At 42.3% G+C, this 21,822-nt stretch overlaps 1 protein-coding gene across 1 annotated transcript in view; it reads right to left on the reverse strand.

Moving 5' to 3' along the window:
- Positions 1-643: 643 nt before the first annotated feature.
- The window catches only part of PPP1R3A (protein phosphatase 1 regulatory subunit 3A), a 30,509-nt gene continuing 9,330 nt past the window's right edge, over positions 644-21,822 (reverse strand). The window contains exons 2-4 of the mRNA XM_080971117.1: positions 7,755-7,813; positions 7,503-7,639; positions 644-5,097 (exon numbers count right to left, since the gene is read on the reverse strand). Coding sequence (XP_080827243.1) covers positions 2,266-5,097; positions 7,503-7,639; positions 7,755-7,813 — 3,028 coding nt within the window. The 3' untranslated portion in view covers positions 644-2,265. The remainder of the gene's footprint in view (positions 5,098-7,502; positions 7,640-7,754; positions 7,814-21,822) is intronic.

Raw genomic sequence — 21,822 nt, forward strand, 5'->3', positions numbered from 1 at the left:
TAAATCTACCTGTCTTCCCACAAAAAGAAAGAAAGAAAGAATTTTCTTTCAAGATTGGCCCATTATGGATGTTTAGGGGAAATATATTGACCAAAGCAACTGATTTTCATGGATTCTTTCTTTATTAGCTTTTCCATAATTTTCACAAAGCCAAGGCTTGTCGACTGATCCAAACTTTTAGAGCCTCAACCTTGCAGCAATAGAAAATACAGCAGGAACTGGAGATGTTTGGAAATAGAATACCACTCCCAAGGTTCTCACATTCCCAGACAATAAATTGTCATGTAGAATGTTTTTTTAAATGTTTTGGGCATACATTTGAAATGTACTTCTGAAAATATGTTCTCTCTCAGCAAGTAACTGAATGAATGCAGCAGATAGTTTTGCTTATCACTCAAATCGTGGGTTATTTCCCTTTTTTAAAAAAACGAAACAAAAAAACCTTATTAGAACCATTAACAGTCCAAGTAATGTTCATTGTACTACAGCTCCCATCAGCCCCAGCCAGCATAGCCAATGATCAAGGATAATGGGAATCAGAGTTCAACCACATTGATGACACTCTGCCATGGCATCCCTGCAGAAGAAGGCTTAGGACTCATTATTATCTTGCGGGGTTCCAAAGTAATCCACACACAATCCAACCATTCAAAATTTGTTTATTATTACTATTATTCAACACTTGTTGGGATTGCCTTTCTAAAGCAACATGGTTTAAATAACATCATTCAGAAAGTCCAACTGGAATAATGCTAAGATTAAGTGAAATTCTTCCCTTGCGTTACACAGTCTTCATTTACAAAAAGTATATTTATATATAAAAACAATATCTAAAGACAACCAGGCTCTAATTTGTATCCTTCAGTCTACATCAGTCCATATCAGCTCTGTGGTGTGAACAAGAGCCTGCTTTTTCTGCATAGCACTTTTTTTTTGACACATACAAAGTTACATCACAATTGCACTGGAGTCTAGAGTTGTAACTGTGCAGACATTTATTAATTAATATCATCACATTGGGGGAAAAACAACAGCAGCCACCTATGCCTTCTTCAGGCATTATCAAGAAGTATTAAGTTAACATCAGAGCTGGGGGTATCTCTGCCCCCCACCTGTCACTATTTCTGTCACCCTCCATTGTGTACAAGACAATCTTCTGAAGTGGGGGATCTCTTGTACTCATGGAATCTTTCTATGTTCTTTAGAACGCTAGAAAATCAGGGTTCTAAAGCACACGTGAGCCTTCATGAGGGCAGAAGGCTCTGCTTCAGAAGACTGACCTCCATGATTTGGAGGGAGATGAGAATGGTGACAAAGGTCAGAGCTGGCATACTTGACCACATGACCCTCCTCGTATGTTTCCTTAATTCTGATTGGCAATGTCTGATGACGGCTCCACTTAACCCATAAATATGCTTGCTAATTCTAGTTGTACATCATTAAATGCATATGGGGCACATTCCTTGCGCTCTTGCACAACTCCTATCAATTTCAGCGGTGCATGCAGAGTGACATCCCAGTGGATCGTGCCTATGGTCAGTATTAATATATTAAGGGCATGTCCACATTGCATAGTTTGAAAGAGGAGGAAGAGAAGGGCTCCAACTCGGTGCATCAGATCCCTGCAAACAATACTGCAGCTTTGGTTTTCCCATCTGTTCACCCAGCAAAACAGGAAAATCGTGGGATGAATGGAGGTGATATAGTCCACACTGAGGAATGGTGTGCAAAATTCCCTGGCCACACAATACCTTATTTTGTGGGGCCTACTTCTCATCCTTCAATTTTAGTGCATAAGTATAAAATACAGGAAACTCCTAAGTGGACATGCCCTATTACTGTGTTAGTCATAATGCCATTCCCTCTTTACTTACTTGCTATATAAAACCGTTTTTTAAAAAGCCTTCCAGAAAGAAAATAAAGCTTTACTACAAAACAAATGAGTGCGATAAAATTGTAAGAGACTCTGAAGAGACTCAAGCTTCACATCTTCCTAACCAGAAAAGGAGCAGCAGCTGTATTTAATTTCAACTTGATGTGCTTCAGAACTCATATTCATATAGGTATTTAATGATCCAAACTTAATGGTCCTATGCAGAATAATTACTTATATGAGGGAGCAAACTCCATGTACATTCCTTTAAGCATTGTTTCAAGGGAAAGGGGGGGGCAATCTTGAGTTGGTTCTGTGTGGACATGGCTGTGCTTTGGGATATACTAATATTAAATGTTAAGTGCTTCATGTAGACATTTGGAAGCTTTATACTACTCTTTTTTGACAGATTCCTCGTCCCTCCTGCCCTCACAGTATAGCCAATACAATGAAAAGAAGTAGAGTGCAAAGCAAACAATTAAATCGTAGTGGTACAATGTGACGCAAAACACAACAAACAAGAGGAAATAAAGTATTTTGTAACCAATGTGCTTTAAAACGAGACACTCAGATGGTAAGCTATGAACTTCACTTTGCTGGCCAGAAATTGCTGTGTGACCAAAAACAGACTGGTGGTCAGTGTTCAATGTTTCTTCAGTTATCAAACCTTCAGACTCTGAGATTCTCTCTTCTCTTTCTTCTAGGGGTTCACTAATTAAAATGGTTGGCCCTAATAGCTTCTCCTGTTTGAGCTCTGGCTGATGGGGAAACAGACTTGTGCTACTTTCTCCTTTCTCACTAGAAGGCAGCACTGCTGAACTCTCAGGAAGTTCTTGGAGTTCAGTCTCCAAATAAATATTTGGAATCATGGGAGCTGTTTCACCAGTTGTGGTGAAGCCGCTTTCTGAGTCAGCTGCAATATCAACTGAGGCTTCTGTGTCTGGATGCAACACTTGCCCCCTCTCAGCAGGAATTGCTCCCCTGGACTCTTCCGAAGATGTCACAGATGAACTTTCGCAATAGCTGCCAGCAACAATGACCTCAGAAGGGGAAATTTTGCTTTCTGCTTTAGCACTGTCGTGAGGAAGCATTCTCCAGACACTTGCCTCTTCAGCCTCTTTGTTGCATAGGCCTTGCGGTAGGCCCTGCAAAGCTTTCGGAGATGTTTCAGGATATAAATCCTGCTCTGAAATGGCTTTTCCTTCTGCAGCAGAAGTCCATAATATTGCATCTGGTGGTGAATCATTCCCAGTGCTATGTTCTGCTCCACCAAGCTTTTCGCTTGCACTGCGTACTGACATCATTTCTCCGTGCACCGTTTCATGTATGCGTGCATTATAAATATCTGAAACTGATTCCTCTTCAAATTTGGTGTCATATAATACACCCACTGTATTGCATTGACAAAGAGGATAATGTGAACCATCACTTCTCCCTTCATGTATATCAAACACTGTTTCCTTTTCCTCTGTGGACCTGTCACTTAGTGCAGTCTCTTGAGGTAGCTTAACAATTACTGCTTTTTCACCAGCAGACATTTTTTCTGGAGTGCTTTCTGATGTCATTTTAATTATATAAGAGGCTGTAACTGCCTCTGCTTCCCTTATACTATCATGCTCCACTACGTAAGACTCTTCATATCTCACCGGGTCTTGGCAGGTAAACAATTCATCTGTGGGAGTTACATCCAAACATCTTGTATCATCTTTAATTCCCCACATAGCTTCGCCACCTGTTAGCTCTTCCACCTGCACTCCTTCATTGGCTTCGCTTTCCTTTTCTGCCAATTGACTTCCTAAGCCTCTCCAACTTTGATCCCCCCATGTGACCCTGCTGCTCTGATCATCATCAGTAAACCTGCCAGGATCACTTTGGCACAGCTCTGCCTGCAACATCTTTCTGTTTGCTAGGTCATAGCCCTGACTGTGCTTCCCTTCTTCTAAATTTCCTCCAGCATCAAACACATCTTCTACATTTGTTGATGCAGAATACGTGGATATACTTTCATCAGTTGCCTGTACCAAATTTGGGTAGCTCAAGCAAATCCCACTTCTGGGCTGAATGTCTTCTGGGTAACTACTCTCTGCTCCCTTTAAATTTTGACTTAATTCACCTACAACAGAAGTTGTGCTTTCCTGCTTATTTCTTTTGCCTGAGATTTCTCCAGCATTTAGCCATGATATATCTATGGATTCATGTAACTCCTCATCTTTTGCTACATCTAACACACCAGGACTCATCATTTCTCTTTGAGAAAACTTCTCTATTGTACTGCCTTCATTGTTACTTGGTGTGAACAACAATGGTTGTTGATTTTGTATTTCAGCGGAATCTTTTCCATGCCTGTTGGTAGGGCATGCTTGTGCCTCTTCTGAAGATTGCTCTAAAATGCTCAACTTTATTTCTTTCACCTTATCAAGATTATACTCAGACTTATATTTTTCTTCTACAATGTCATCTTTGGTATGCAAACTTGTGAAAGACCTTGGTGTGACATTAGCTTCAGCTAAGGTATTGGTATTAAATTCTCCTCTTAAATACACCTTTTTGTTCCCATATCTCTCAATTTTGAATTCCTTTTTGTCAATGTTTTCTAAAACTGATTCAAGAGTTTGGGAAGATGTTTCTTGCATATGTTGCCCAAGAAATGGCTTGACCTTGTCATCCACTCTTTCCAACACTTCCTCTTTTAACTCGATGGCTTCATCATACTCTAAGGGAACTATTTTGGGCCTTGTTTCCCACGCCTTTCTGTGGTGATCATAATTATCCTCTCTGATTAACAAACTCTCCATTGTTTCACTTCCTGAGGCATCTTCAGATTCATGCTTTTGAACATCTGCAGGACACACCCCATGTTTACTTGAGATAACATCTGTAAAACGGTCGGTCTCTTTTTCTTTCGTTCCAGACCAGTGCTCCAGTGATGAAAGGGTTTCAATGGTACTAAAGCTTTCCGAAGACTGGGCCCTATTGTTTACCGAGTCCAGTGGAGTCAACTTTTCTGGGGGTATCATACAAAAATCATTTCCTGTGGAAGATGTTTGGTTATTGTGCAGACCTTTGTCTTGTAAAGCACGTTCAGATGAACTTATCGCCAGAGGTTGCCTAAGCAAGCCAGAGTCCATCTTGCCCCCCAGTTCTTTTGGTTCATTTGGAAATCTAACTGGCTCGGTTGTGTATAACTTCCTTTCATCCTTGGCTCTAGTGAAGTGCTGACTTAGCTGAAAGAACAGAATAAGAAAAAAATGATCAGAATGCATGTGTGCATACACATAAACTTAGATATATAAGAGGAAGGATTTAATCAGGAAAGTTTTGTATTCAGTAAGACGGATTTGGAGAAAACAAATCAGTTACAGATTTTATGTTGCGTGTCCTCTTTAAAATAAAGGGTGTTAGAAGGTTGTGTAAAAGCAAGAAATGAAAAAGCCCTGAGTCCCCTCTCTTTCTCGCTTCCACCCCCACCCCCATCTCCCCACCCTCTTTATTCATGAGCTCAGTAAGCTGCAAGTCCATTTCAGACAAATGAATCCAAAAGAGAATATTCTCTACAAGAGAAGCTAATTCATTCACAGAGCACATTCCCTCCCAGGCATGTTTTATTTTAAACTGACTGCATTGACACCGCATATCAAAGCTAGAGAATGAATGGTATTGTCCGGTAAAATAAAGATACATTTGCACACTGACAAATACTCTAAGGGTTCCCTTTTCTTCATTCCTCTCAGCACCCATTTTACAGGCTGCATACCGGAATGTTTTGAGAGTTCCAGAAAGTGTAAAAGGAGTTAGTGAAGGAAAGGCCAGGAACGAGTAAGTTTCTTCTCTCTCTCTCTCTCTCTCTCTATCTCTCTCTCTCTCTCTCTCTCTCCTCCAAATATTGCATTATACAATTCAACAGCATTTCCTTGTCATGGCATTCTCTCCTTGCTTTCGAATACTCAGGCTGATGGTTTCATACCAATCAATTAGAGGATAGCTTCATGGGGGCCACCTTATTACATTTACACTTGCTGCAGATACCCCCATTACAGTGACTCTTATTAATATGTTTTCTGCAAAGCCTCTGCAAACTATTAATAGTAAAACGTCACTCAAAGAAAAGTGAAGGAACTAATGTTTCTGCAAATTCTGTTTTAATGACCCTCTGCCAACTGGCGCTCAAATGTATCTGAGCTCTTCAGTGATGCCAACTGTCAGGATTTAATAGTGAGATGCCTGGGTTTTCCCCCTCCTCTCTCTCCCTCCTCATAACTGACATTTGCATGATCTCAATAATTATATGCAAATCTTACGATTTTCCCTTCTTCTCACATAAGGCTCATGTTACTTGTCAACTGCCGAGCTGTCTTGTGAGCAATTGCCTATGGGTTTCAAAGATTTGGTTGCATTTCCATTTATTATAGGCCTCCATTGTTTAATTCATTACACAGCACATAAGGTAAATTAAAATCTGAATGACATACATATACACTCTTCATTTATTGTACAGATGATCACTTTGATTTTCCCTTCTTGTTAAAAACTGTTAAATTTTAGTGTATTCATTGTCTCAGGGAATGCTAAGAGTATCCTGTGATTTCCCCCACCCCAGCTTCTTATTTCTGTCTTTTTGTTTAAAAAAAAGTTTAAAAAAATAAATTTACAAAGATGCTGATTTTCAGACAGTGAATGCTCCTGCATTGGATGACAACTCTTAACTACCCTAAAGTTAGAGAAAGGGAGTGTTCATGCTTATATGTGAAAAATTCATTTTCTTGCTCACTGTCCAAAAGGGCTACAAGTCCTGTTGTGGGTTTCAGCTTTCCTGTGTTCTCAAACAAACAGTATTATATTCCATACTTATTTAGCTATGTGCACACAAGCAATATGAGCTCCAGACTTGCTGTCATTCCTTCCCACAAAATGCAAGGCAGCCTATTTTGGATGACCCACACAGGTTAAATGCTTGTCGTTTAGAAGAGAATTGATATGAATCAGAGGTGCTGGGAATGTATATTTTATAGCTGGCAGGTGAGATTCATGGCCAAGATGTGCACAAATATTGGTCTTAAAGAGGTTCATAAGCAGGAAGAAAAGAGGAATTTGTCATACCAGGGGTGTGGGGTACAGCATGGGTGTGGGGTACCTTACCCATTGGCCGGATGCCAAGATAACTGACTCCCCACATCATTGCTGTTGCTCTGTGGTGAGCTTACAAGCAGCCACTGCAGGGCAAACAGCCATCTACATCCAGTCATAGTCTGTGTGAGGCAGCCTACATGTAGAACAAAGGAAGTCTACTGAACAAAAATTGTATACATGTGTACACTGATCACAGAGACCAGAGAGACAGGACTTTGAAATAGTCTTCTAGGGCTCTCAAATTGTCCCTTATCGCCTGTGATAAAAAGAAGAAAAGAGATAAGTTATTGAATTAAGGGCAGCAGAACATAATGGAATAGACTGAACAAAGCACTTTTTACCACCAATCATGTTAAAGATGCAATCAAAGCTCTGATGTTGGCATAGCACTGGCAGATCTCTGTGTACCTATCAGCACTGTTGAAGCTGGAGAAGAACTTTCTTTGAGGAATAAATGAGTTCATATTATCAAACCGTTAAGTGAATAATGCACAACACTTACCAACAACTCTAATTCTTTTTCATTATCTTCATTATCATCTTCGTTACATTCCACATCTTTACTGCTTACATTTTCCTTACGTTGTTGAATTTCATTATCATCCACATGTGAATAAAGAATTTTGGGGATGTCTGACTCTGAAGAGTTAACACACAGAAAGAGACACACACACATATATATATCAGGGTGTTTTGTTACTTTTAAAAATTAAGATGTGCGGTAAGGAAGAACTAATTGAATGGGGTTTTATACCTGAACTCCTGGAATTATTCCATATGTCTTCATCATCCGTTGGCAATATTTCTTCTTTACTGTTAAAAGAGAAAAGAAAGTCAGTGATGCTCCCCAGAATTTAAGTTCGAAATCTTTTTATCTGCAAAGCTAATGGCATCAAAGTTAATGAGGCAGAATAAGCAATTAGCATTTCCCCATAAACATAACTTTAAATATCAGGGTTCCCATGTGGCTTGAAGTATCATCGTCTGAGGCCACCATAGGAAGACCCTGGCAGTTGCCAGAGGTAGCCTAACATCTTTGTGTCCTTTCCAAATGAGTTGGGCTGAAAGCAGAGGGCCAAAACATTTCCCCCCCCCAAGACTGATTATCCCATTCCTTGCGTTGTTTATTGGGCCATATTCATGAGGCAATTGTCCATTAATCACATTGTTTGCAATTCACTGGGGTCCATTCTGTGTATGCCATTTAGATCAATGGCTGTGCATGAAGAAGCTTCCAGGTTCAATCTCCAGACTGGGCTGGGAATGACTTCCTGCCTGAAACTGCACAGCTACTGCCAGCCCGTGTAGGCAATACTGAACAAGATGGACCATTGGTCTGACTCCATAAAAGACACAACAAATGATATACTGACCTCCAAAGCTGAACTCAGAAACTGTGATCGTTGAAGACAAAAAATGATACTGTATTCCTAAGTAGTATAGGGAGGGTATACAACTTTAATCCCACATATAATATTAAAATGTAATAAGGATATAAATAACATTGCTAAAATGCAATAGTAAATGGACTCATCTATCCAGGTCAATGCCTGATCAACAAACGAATGTGACAAACTGGGCCGCCTTATCCATAGGTGCTACGGGTGCAGGGCACCTGGGCACCGGACTCTCAGGGGCGCCGGGCCGAGAGTCCGGAGCCTGACAGTTGAGTCTGGGGAAGAGCCCGCCCATCGGTCGGAGCGCCACGGTGGGCTCTTCTGCTGTGAGCAGCTCTGCGCTGCGAGTTCGGGAGCAACTGAGCCAGCAAGACACTGAGGTGGCCTGCTGGCTCTGCCCTCCTGCGTGCCTGGGACTGGGCAACCTGGAGGGGGCACCAGGCGGATCTTTGCACCCCAACACCGCATATGCTTAAGACAGCCCTGGTGACAAATAGTGGTGTCTTAATCCTAAAAAGAGTCATATGGGGTCGCTCATGCCATTCTGTGCCCCTAAAGAAGATATACATGCATATGACTGCTAGATTTATTAAGACCCACATTTGTGAGCACAAACTATATCAAGAACCACTTGCTCCACACTTTCTACAACAGGGGCATGATTCTGTTTGAATTCTGACTGATTATAAGACAGCTTCCAACAACACACTATGTTCCTATGCTGTCAATAATTGTGTTGTCTCATGCATTCTCCATTCTCAGATTAATTTGCACGTTCTGTGGCTGAGGACAAGGAGAGGTAGGCCATCTGTTTTGTTCTCTTTTATTGTTATTTATACCCAGGCTCTTCAATAGCTTGTGCCTTGGGAAAGACTGCTTTGGCGCAGCTTGAGGAGAATTCTGATTTGAAATGCCAGTGTCTTTCCCTAAATGAATGAAAGCATTTTTAGAAATTGATAATACAAAGAATGTTTGTTGTGATGGTCAGAGAAGGAAGGAAGGAAGGAAGGAAGGAAGGAAGGAAGGAAGGAAACCCAAGTAGTTCCAGTGACACCTATCCTTACATCATTGCTGGTGTACAAAAGCAAATGTTTTTTACAACTGACTCACAAGCTAGCTGTGTAGCTCACTAACAAAGGCTTCAGTTCAAACGATCAAAGGTTTCATATTTTTTATTCTAACCCTACTGATCTTCTCTTTCCCCCCTGATGTAGTGTTATGTTGACTGAAAAGCACAGAGACAATTTTATTGTGGAGTAAGCCAATAAGTGCCTGGCGTGCTCTGGTCCATGGGGTCACAAAGAGTCGGACACGACTAAACAACAAGAAGCCAATAAGTGGTGATGAGTAGGTAGACCCAGTGCCAGGGTGGGAAAATTCATGTTGGTGCTCTGACTACCTTTGCCTATGGCCCCATGCACAAGTGGCATGCAGCCCTCAGGCCAAAGAAGGTTACCCACCCCTGGCCAAATGTGTCCCTAAAACACTTGTTTATTTATCGCATCACTGGGAATTTTTCACAAGTCAACTGGCACACAACTGATCACAGTGCACCCCCTTGCTAAAGCTAAGCAGGTGTCAGTCTGGCCAGTGCCTAAGTGTAAGACCTCCTGAGAACCCCAAGTCTGCTGCTTTGAGTGCCAGGATAGCAAAGAGGTGGAGTATAGATGGAAGTTGGAAGAAATGAAGAATATATTTTATTTTACTTTGAGAATATTTATAGGCTGTCTTTCTGGGCAGAATGATCTCAAGGCAGCTTTCGTGATGAACATTCAAAAATATAAAATATAAGATGATTTGTACGAAACACCCCAGCACTAAATGAATCAGCCATAGGAAAACACTGCTCAATCCCAAATAGGAAAACATTGTTTTCCCTTATTATTCCAGTTCAAAGAGCACTACAGCAATGAAAGATATAATTCATGCCTAGGTCACCTGAAACAAAGAGGTCCTCAGAATCTCTCTACAGGGCTGGAGTGTGGTGAGCTGACAATCAATTCTAGAGACATGGAGCTACCACGGAAAAGGTCCTCTCGCTGTGTCCTTTTAATAGCACTATAAGCAGTGCTATTTTTCTAGAAGAAGAGGTGCCAGAACTCACCATGAACACCTCCCTTGTTATTTTATAATGGCAATGGTGCCCCCTGAGAGGTGCTGGAACTGAGTTCCAGTTGAAAAAAGCCCTGACTAAAAGGACTTACAGATACCCCCCCACACACATATGCATATTCTATGCATGCACATGGCACCAGGAAATAATAAGATAATTTAATTCGTATGCGGAAATGGCAGGACAGAGCTGGAGAGTCCTTGTGCCTTGTGACAAGACCCTTCCTGGAGCCTGAAAAGGACATCAGTGAGGGTGGAGGAAGCCCTGAAGACAAAGAGGCACAGCAGGGCTTTGCTTACGCTGCTCAGCCTCCCCGTCTAACAGCTGGTGTGTGGGATAGAGCAGCAGCAGCAGTTTTCCTGGGCATCCTCCAGCCTCCTGCCAGCCCAAGAGCTTTAATTCTAGTTGTGGATAATTTTGGATGCAGTATTTTGGTATGGACTGAAGAGAGAGTGTCAGAGTGGGCTTTTAAAGGGTGTTTTCAGGGTGCTCCCCACTTTATGAAATTTCACTTATGTGTGTGGAGACCCAGAACATAACCCCTGTAAAAGTGATGGACAAAGGGTTTATAATGATCCCTGTTAAAAACAAACTCTTCCAAGACCTATTCCTTTACTCCATCAGGAGCAAATAAATAAGATCAAGTACAATGCAAGTCACTTTGAACAGGGAACTGTCGTTTTGGCTAACAATTTTGTTAATTTGCAAAAGCAGTGCATAGAATTGTGTAACAACAACGGCAAAAGCAGCAGTTACAGCATCGGGCACAGTATTATAATAGAAATACCCTTTGGGACATTCATTTTAAGATCGAGTATAAGTAAGGGGGGCAGATATGTCAGTTCCTGGTCTCTCCGTTTCTCATTTTCTTCCTATCTTTCCGCAGAAATTTGCAATTAAAAACAAAAAACCCTCATGAAAATTCATGAGCATTTTGGAGCAAATTTACCATATTAAACACTTTTTTGTACAGAGTTGTGACTGAAATATACACTTTTGCATGTTATTTTCCTTAATAGAATGCTATGTTCACTAGTATAATGTGTTTTTATGCATGACTCTCTGACATGTGCATTCTTAGAGAACTGCATCATGAAATTCAGAGAAGAGTGAGTTTCTTGGGATAGCTTTGTTTCAGTTCGTGTATTGGTTCAGAAAGTGTGAACTAGGTAGATTCTCATTAAAATGTAAACAAAACCAAATTTCTCCTCCACCCCTAAGTATACCTTTGAGGAGTCTGCTACAAAGCTAAATCAGTAAACAGCTTGCTGGTTCCTCTGTAGCAAGTGCTTATTTCACTTGAAATAGTTAGATGTACTTTATAAATAAATATGGAGGCCTCTTGTATTTTTTTCCTATTGCAACATTTACCACTGATGCTGCCACATGGCAATGGAGAGAAACAAGATGCATGACTGCTAGCATGGCCAAAGACAAGGGATGATGGGAACTGTAGTTCGGCAGCATCTGGAAGGCTACAGATTCTGCATCCTTGCTTTAGGGGTGTTTGCAACGACAACATCCTAACCTGGACTAGACAGCCTTCAGCTCCATTTCCAGCCTTACAGTTTTCCAGTTTTATTCCCCTCCCTCCTCCCAACTATAGGAACTTCTCTTGTAGGAGAGCTGTCTTGTAGATTCTGCCCTATATAATTCCATTTGGGTAGGGGAGGCATTTATGTGTTGCCATTAGGCAAAATCCTGGAGTTATAATGAATTATACATCTTTTCCCATTCCATCTTATTCAAACATCTTGCAGGCAAGCTGAAATAATTCTCCAAAAATATTCAGCGGCAGGTTGCTAAATTTATACTTGGCTACAACAATCTACACATGACCTGTCACCACCTTTTTAAATTTATAATGTAGCCTTTACTTCTTTCCTTGGTTCATCAGTATCTTATTCACAGTGGGAAAAGTTGTTTTGGACAAATAATGTTTTTATTTAAACAGTGTCTCTATCGTCAAGCAACATCTCTGCCCTGGATAAGTGCCCTGGATATGTGAAAACCACAAAAGGAAATATATATTTCCAATTTCCTGGCCCCATACAGTCGCTTCCCACAGAAAATCCACTGAGTTGTATCCAATGGTTCTGGGAGTGGAAGACAACTTGCAAAATCAATCTTACCTTTCCCCTCATCTGTCCTTCCCCTTCACCATCTACAATCTTCAGAGGATCTGGAGGACATTGCGGGCTAAATCAGTAGTGTAGCGTGGGCTGCCAGTGCCCGGGGCTGCGTTGAGGGGGGCAGGAAGGAGGGAGGGAAAAGGACAGAGTACACATGCACATTCAACTGCCTAATAGTGTCCATGTCACACAGGAGATCATAGCCACTGAGATTAGAAAATAAAAGTCATACCATTGTCTGGAGAGATCACTTCCTGGTTTGCATAGAGAAGCCATTTTCAACAGACCCCATCAATGAAAGTGCAGTACGGAGAGTGAAATGATACAAAATTGGGCTAAGGGACCTTTCCCCAATAGAGCTCTGCTTGTGTAAGGTTCCTTTGTCTGGTTTAGGTGATTCCCACATCCTCATTCCCCTATCTTACATTGTGGCACAACCCACAATGATCAGTAGGTCCCCTTGGATTAGCTTTTCGGGGTTATTGGGGGCTGCAGGAAAGAGATGGGGAAGGTGAAGATTGGTTGGGCAAGCTGCCTTCCATTGACACAGCCACTGGGCAAAAACCATTGCCTTGTGGACATTTGTAGATGCTTCCAGTTACATTTTGATTCTATCGGTATTGTAGATACCTTCACTTTGATTCTACCTTTTAGTTTCATGTGCATTCATTTCTGTTCATGAGCCAACGTATTATAGAAGGAGTCTGCCTTTTACACATATCTTGCTCTACAACACATCACATTGTGGATAGCAGCCTGCATCCCGATGCGTGCAGATATCAGGCAGCCCCACAAGCTCGGGGGACAGCGGGGAGGCGGAGCGCTGCCACCCCGCTATTCCCCGACCTGGTCTGGAGGCTGGCGGTAGGGAGAAGCAAGCTTGCTTCTCCCCATCGCCAGCCCCACAAGCTCAGGGGACAGCGGGGCAAGCCGCTGCCCCACGGAGGCTAGAGAAGCTGTCCCTGAAGGCAGAAGAGGGAGACGGAGCGCTCTGTCTCCCTCTTCTAGCTTGGGGATGGCTGCACAAACCTGGGGGGGAATAAATTTTTTCCCCTTAATTTCCCCCCCCCCCAAAAAAAAACTAGGTGCGTCCTATGGGCCGGTGCGCCCTATGGGGCGAAAAATACGGTAAGCTGTCCATTCTGAAACTGTGGATGATTCTAGATCTCAGTGATTCTGGTGAAAGGGAAGCCACTTTTAGGGAAGGTCAGCAGCCTCTGGTGATGGGGATTTAGACTGCTAAACCAAGGCACCAGAATTCACCACTCCTTCGTATTTCCAGCTGCCCAGGACCCCTCTTTCCCTGGGGTGCTGTGAGAGGCATTCCAGCTTTGGAGCACCGCAGTCCACAGCACTGACCTCTTTGAATTCTTGCTACCCTTACGCTTTTAAGGGGTAAGCAGGGCTCCATGTCAATATTTAGGTGCCCAGGTGAGCTCAGGCCTCTGCTAAGCATCTTACATTGCTTCTGGGTTTAGTCCCAGGTTCCTTTCTCAAGTCTAGCCTTCTCAGAGTCACCTTTACGCAGTCTGACTTACCTGGATCCTGGCTACCCACTGTTTTCTGCTCATCTCAAACTGCAATCTCCAACTGGCCTTGTTTTGCGCTATGCAGGATTATTGCAGCTTTTTTAGAGCAGGGCAAGACATCAAGCAGCTGCAGCTTTCACATTTTCAGTAGGTCTCATGTAAATATTATGGGACTGATAAGCAGAAATGGCTCACCACAAATGGAGCTTAAAAGCTAACAAGGCTACATATATTGTGAGAAATTGTAGGAATGACTAATGGTGGTAGTTAAGAATGGCACAACAAGAAAAAATTGCCAGTTCATAGCTAAACATGTGAAAGGGATTTTGGTATAATCAACATCCACAACCACAGGAACCTTAATATTTAATCCAAATTCTGTGTTTTGTGAATTTCAGTGAAGTTTTGAATTTCATAAAAGCTGTAGCTGATAAGAAGGTAAAGAACTTATTGGCTCATGTGCAGGTTCTTACAGAGGCGATGGAATGACTTTTAAAATACCTGTCATATTTAATTACAAGGTATTATTCTAGTGCTGTGCTGAATATGTCTCCCACATTTTTCTGTTAAGGGGTGGAGGGAGGTATTGAAAAATATTTCAGGGAAGAAAATACTTCTGTGAAATACTCGTGGGCGAGATGCAGGGTTTGGGTTTTGCTTCCCTTACATTTGAGGAGGGCATGGGTTGCTAGTGATGAATGTCCTTCTTTCATTCTATGAATATTCTCTTTGGTGGTTTTTACTCTGCAGCATTCCCAGATGTCTGCTGCTTCAATGAAAGCCCAGGGAAAGACAAAATGAGGTTTTTCCACACATGGACTTTTTTTTAAAGATCAGGAAGCACAGACGACTGGTGTGGGGCCCGCAGAGTGCTGGATTTAGGGCAAGAGAAGTATAGCTTTGGATAGCCCCCACAGAAAAAGCAGTCAAATTTTGTAATTGCATCTGTTCTGCTAATGACCCCGTAAACATACATAGCAGTAAACACAGCAGCTCTGAGTGCTGAGCGATGCCTCATATCTGTAGTGCAGGATGCAAGTATCATGTCACCAGTTCCCTGTTCCATTAAAAGCCAAGGATCCTGTTTCCAGTTTTCACGAGCAAATGCTATATTTCTTCCTCACACCATGTATGTCAGGCTTGTCTCGCTTCCTCCATACTAAGTAGGTGCAAACCCAAACCTATACTATTTGCCACAGATGCAAAAGATGGCTTAAATCCTGTTCCTGTGAAATTAGATGTTATATTAGTTATGTGTAGCATTTGTTTGTTTGTTTACACAAATTGCCAGTGTAGGGGTTCCATTCTGGATCAAAACCTTAGTGCCACTCTCTGGCACACTAGGTTTGGCTTTTCTTGAGAAATGTCAGCTTTCCACTGGACCACATTAAGTCGGGACAAGGGATAAGGTGTGGTTACAGTAGCAACTGGAGGCAAATTAAATCCTATGCTTGTCAGATAATTGCACAGATTGTTTTGCTGTTTTCAAGCTTCAGTCGGTATTCAGAGTTGACTGACTCATGCGATGAGGTGTAGAAACACTTCTCTTCTCGTTCTCCAAAGAACAGAGCCATTAGAGCTTGTAGGAATCATGGATTCATGTAAGTTAGCAAAGGTCAACAACTTCTCAGAGGAGGACGTACAAGTGGTAAGGCATTTTTGCTGCGTTTCTCCTGGTTATTCCTAAAGTATCCCCAAGAGCAATATTTCTAAAGTATCACCAAGAGTGTTGCCTTCTAAAAAGGGGCAATCCTGCATTATTTGGCAGCGATCCTCCCATTGTAACAAACAGGCCCCCCACTTTCAGACTCTTCAACACTTCTTGAGATGCTTTTATGCTGACCGCTCTTTTAACTTCTTAGAATAAAGTGGATCTTAAGCCCTGCTCTTGTGAGCCACTAAACCACTCAATAAGTATTAAGATGCAGCAAAATAACCATTGGGCCTCAGCATGCTCTCTCAGCAAGGTGAGCGACTGCTACATTAGGGAAGAGCAACCACCCCCAAATGGGCAGAGATGGAAGCATATTAGAATCAACCCAGCAATGTACTATTCCAGAACCAGACATGGTGGCAGGAGAGTTCTGACCTCACATCACATAGGATACCACTGGGGTAGCGCTCCAGTCTGTGCTTTATCATATACCCAGGGTCAGAGTGCCAGAGGCATAAGATATTAGAGTTGGAGGCTTCTTCGTGCTGAGGAACATGACCTCATTCCTGGGTAGTCATTACGTTGTATCAAGTGACGGCCAGTCCTCATAACCTTTTTGGCATGTAGGTGCAGATGTCTTAGCCATGATTTTCCTGTTCATGACAAGGTCATCTAAAAGTTTCATCACAAGCTCCGATCGTCAGTGAGCTTGCGTTCACCTTCGTTACTCAGCTCAACACCCGTTTGCCTGAGTTCACAGGAGGAATGGTTTTTTTAAGGTGACTGTGCAAGATGTGTTTCTTTCCCTGTCAATATAGCCAGCATCGCATGGCCAAGAACCTGGCCTTATTCCATCTGGTAAGCAGGATTTGGCAGCAGCCCGGCTGTGTAGCCAGCACTGATCCTCTTAATCGGCTCGGACTAGCAGGGATTGGCACAATTCCAGTGTGGCTTTGCAGAAACTGGGCAAGAGACGGTTTCAGTTCACCCGACACTTGCAAATACTTCTGCCTGCGACAGCCCTGAGACTAAGCTGCCAGTTTGCAAATATTAAGACTTATCTCTGACAAAGAGGGGGCTCAACCATTCCACTTTTCCTCCTGATAACAGGACAAAAAGCACTGAGTTTAAACTGCAGAAGGATTGTTGTTAAGGGTTAACAACAAGGGGGAAATATTCTAATTGTTGAGATACTAACACATTAAGCTCTTGGGGCCAAGTGGACCAAGGACCTTCTCCTGCATGAGCCCAATGAAATGAATGGAGCCTTGCCCTTGCAAGAACTCTTGCAAAGCTCCCATTCATTTCAACAGAGTTTGGCAGGGGAAGTTCTCAGTGGATTGTGCTCTCAGGCTGTACACAGGAGTTTCTTGATGTTCTCTACAGTCCCATCAGATTGTCCCCATGGTAGGAGGTACCGAGTTCTTTGGAGCATTATTTCAGATGAGTCCATAATCGGTTACCCTGGGAATGCTTCAGTAGAGCAATGGTAATGCAGACAGGGTGTTCTTGTTCAAAGCCACCCTGAAGGTCCATACCCTGAGCTTGAAAGACAAGCATTGGACCTGGGAGACAGGTGCCCCAAGTCCAACTCCAAGACCCATTTGGCTGAAATAAAGGGGGCATTACACTCATTAATCCACATTGTTCACTATGATTCTTGCTTTGTAAATCCTTAGCTTCAGTCTGCTGCATGAATGGCAGCAAACATGAAGGCCAATGCTCTCACAAGGTTCTGTCACTGATTATCTCATTTTCAACTCATATGAGCAGCTGGCTCATGTGATCAGCGCCCCGTGTGAAAAAGAGCAGGCAGCACAGAATGTAGCACCTTCTTCTATGATGCAGAGAGCTCCAAAACATTCCTAATAGACCACACATTATACACGCTTCACATTTATAAAGTACATGCCTGAAAGAGACAGGAAGTGTAGGACAGGGAGTCTAAACCAATAGTGTAGGGCAGGGAAACCAGCTCCTGAGTGTCTCTAAAGGTAAGTATGGGCCAGAATATTGGTCTATCTAGTCATATATTAGACTAACATTAAAAGCTTACATGCCTAAGGTCACTGCAGATTACCACCTTTGGAGATGATTAGCAGATGAGTATATTTGAGCATGATATTTGAGCTGTTTAGAATGCTGATCATGTTCAATATTTAGAGGGTAACAGACCAATGGGGAGGGGATTTAAAACGTGTCTGGAAAGTTTTAAAAATTCATGAGAAAACTCTTCATGGTGCTGTGACAATTGGCCTGTCTTGTTTCATGGGCTTCTTTGTGGTGACCAGATTAGTACACCACCAGATTGGTCTATTTTTCATCTGTGTCACTTTGCATGCATTCACTCATAAACATGTTCTGTTTCTGCACTAATCTAGGGGTTTGCATTTAAGTGTGTATTTAAATGTAATTGCCTGCAAAAGGGCGTTTGTAGGTATATATTCTCTCATGGTGTACATTTTTTTTTAAAGTGCATTTATCTCAAAATGCAGCTCTTTAAATGCATTCTGGTGTATTATTTTAGATCTGAGAACTGCATCGCTGTAATTGGAGAAGTGTGAAATCTAATGAATTGCCACATTGTGGTCTGCACATTACTCTGGAAAGGGCAGTTCACATCTGAATTCACAAATACTGAATTTTCCAAGGATCTATAGTGTCAGGATGTAGCATAGAATATGGAAATATCAATGAGAATTAAGGTTTTTATTAAAAGTGTTGATTTGGTGATCTAATTCAGGGTTTGCTCTTTAGCAACCCAGTGGGTATGGGAGTAAACCATAACCAGGATAGACAGCAGATACTACAGAATGTACCAAAGGCAAATAATTTGGTTTATTGGTACACCATACTTCAGTCACCTGCACAAATATAAGGCAGCAGACAACTGGCTTACAAGTAGCATATGTGAAAAGGATCTTGAGGTCTTAGCAGACCACAGGTTTAACATGAGTCAGCAATGTGATGCAGCAGCAGCAACGAAGAATAATGCTATTCTATGGTGCATCAATAGAACTATAGTGTCCAGATCAAGGGAAGTAATAGTACCACTCTATTCTGCCTTGATCAGTCCACACCTGCAATACTGTCTCTAGTTCTGGGCATCACAATTTAAGGATATTGACAAGAAGAGTTTGGATTTGAAATCCCACCTTTCACTCCCCTTCAGGAGTCTCAAAGCGGCTAACATTCTCCTTTCCCTTCCTCCCCCACAACAAACATTCTGTGAGGTGAGTCGGGCTGAGAGACTTCAAAGAAGTGTGACTGGCCCAAGATCACCCAGCAGCTGCATGTGGAGGAGCGGAGACGCGAACCCAGTTCCCCAAATTACGAGACTACCGCTCTTAACCACTGCACTGGCTCTCAAGCTGGAACGTATCACAAGCTGGAACGTATTCAGAGAACGGCAGCGCAGATGATCAAGAGTCTAGAAACTGAGCCTTATGAGGAACAGTTGAGGGAGCTGGGTATGTTTAGGCTGGAAGAGAGGAGATGTGATCTAAAGGGCTGGCACATGGAAGATGGAGCAAGCTTGTTTTCTCCTGCTGTGGAGGATAGAACTTGAACCAATGGCTTCAAGTTACAAGCAAGGAGATTCTGACTAAACATCAGGTAGAACTTTAGGACAATAACAGCTTTTCAATAGCGGAACGGTCTCCCTCAGGAGGCTGTGGACTCTACTTTCTTGGAGGTTTTTAAGCAGAGGTTTGTTGGCCATCTGTCATGGATGCTGCAGTTGAGATGCTTGCATTGTAGGGGGGTCAGACTAGATGACCCTTGGGTCCCTTCCAGCTCTACGATTCTATGATTCACGTTGATCAAATGCAGACTCCCCTGAATTTCTGGCTCTTTTAACATGTCTGTGTCTGAGACCTGCTGCTTACATCCATTAGTTACAGGCAGCATCATTAGGCACACCAATTTGATGTCCAGCAAGGATTCATTGCCTGCAAAAAAAAAAAAAAGGTATGCACTGCTAAAACGCCATTACGCAGTGCAAACTTTGCTCTTGCTTCCTAGCCTGGGAATAGAATGGAGAAACAGTGTGTTGGACTGGCCAATCCAGTCTGCTCACCATGGAGATGTGTATGATCAAACCAGATTCATTCTACTCCAGTTCCTGCTCTGCTTGTTCCCCACCCTTCAGTCTGACCAATAATTTCTCCAGATCTATTTATCCTATTGAATGTTTCCAGAGATAAGGAACATTTACCTAACCCTCTAATGCAGGGGTCAGCAAACTTTTTCAGCAGGAGGCCAGTCCACTGTCCCTCAGACCTTGTGGGGGGCCTGACTATATTTTGAAGGGGGGGTGAACAAATTCCTATGCCCCACAAATAACCAAGAGACGCATTTTAAATAAAAGCACACATTCTACTCATGTAAAAACACGCCAGGTTTAGAAAGTGATTGGGCCAGCTCCAGCCCCCAGGCCTTAGTTTGCCTACCCATGCTCTAATGGCTTCTAAACTGAGTTTCAGCACTACCTGCAGCGCACAAGAAGTGTGTATCTTCTCACAACACCTTTCAAATTGCAGCTTCTTTCCCATACCCATTACCAAGCAATAGAGCGCATTTGCTCCAATGGCATGTGCTGAAAAAGAGAAGGAATTACACACACACACACACACACACACACACACACACCCTAGTGACATTAGTCAACATTTTGCTTTGCAGCATGAGTACTAGAAATTTACTTTTGGCGGGGAGGCCAATTTTCTAAGCATGCTCACTAAGAAATCATATCATTGACAGCTTTGGGGAGCATGAGTTTCCATGGCAGAAAGACATAAAATGGCCAGCTGCAATACTGGCGGCTTGGTAAACGAAAAACGGAGCACATCACTGTTTATTGTGTGCTGTGGTGCTTGTCTGACAAAGGCGGCAGGGCTCTCCCTCCCAGCTGTAGCCAATTACACACCGTTGGATGGCCAACAGAGCCAGCCTCTCTGATGGCTGCAACACGCCCACTCTTGAGCATTTGCCCTCCACACACATTTAAATTTGCTTTTGTGCTTCTCTCTTGCTGTTTATTTCAGTGCCTGATCATTGTTCTCATGTGCAAGAGAAAGTGGAGGAGAGGGTCTTTGTAATGGAAATGAGCATCCCGGCCAAAGGCACATTTTACATTCACATTAGGAAGCTGATTGAAGCTCGGAGCCTGGTGTTGGGATGGGGGATGCTGTGTGTCTTGCTGCCGTGGTCCACAGTTCCTGTCACTATTCTGTATTAACTATGGTCAAGATCGGATGAGCAAAAGAGAAACACTTCCCTTTCTGGGGGCTGATGGTATACGAGTCAGCATTTTTAAAGACATAGTAGGGTTTTTTGCAACTGTTATATAAATATGATTTTTTAAATGCCGGCAGATCTACATAGTTTAACCATTTTCTTGAGTAGCCATTTGTTTTAATGATTGCTTTTAAAAGTTTTTGCATTGCTGTATAAATATTTTAATAAGTTAATAAATAACTGCATTTACCAAAAAATCTTACCCTTTTACATCACAGTGACTGCATAAATACCATGCCTGTACCTACCTTCATATATATATATATATATATATATATATATATATATATATATATATTCTGTATGTTTGGTATTGGGTTTATGTCCTTTTCCCCTTACAGTTGTTTCATTTACTGACACTCTTTAGATTTAGGGTGTAGTCAAGTAAATTCTACTCAGAGTAGACCTGCTGAAGTTAATGGGCTCCTTTGGGAGAAGGGGTGGGATATAAATTAAAATGAACCTAGGTTAACCATCTCCATTAATTTCAATGGGTCTACTCTGAGTACGGCCAACACTTAATACAACCCACAGTATTGTAAATAAGAGGAACTGCTTATTGATGGTCGGTTAACCTCTCCATCCTTTCCCACACTCCAATGGTTGGCTGAGATGATGAGAAAATGTTTCTGAACCTCTGAACAGCACATGCGGAATCTGATGGCAATTGAAAAAACATGATTAACTTACACACACGCA

Source organism: Podarcis pityusensis (genome assembly GCF_964106645.2).
Source record: "Podarcis pityusensis genome assembly, chromosome: 10".
Lineage (NCBI taxonomy): Eukaryota > Metazoa > Chordata > Lepidosauria > Squamata > Lacertidae > Podarcis > Podarcis pityusensis.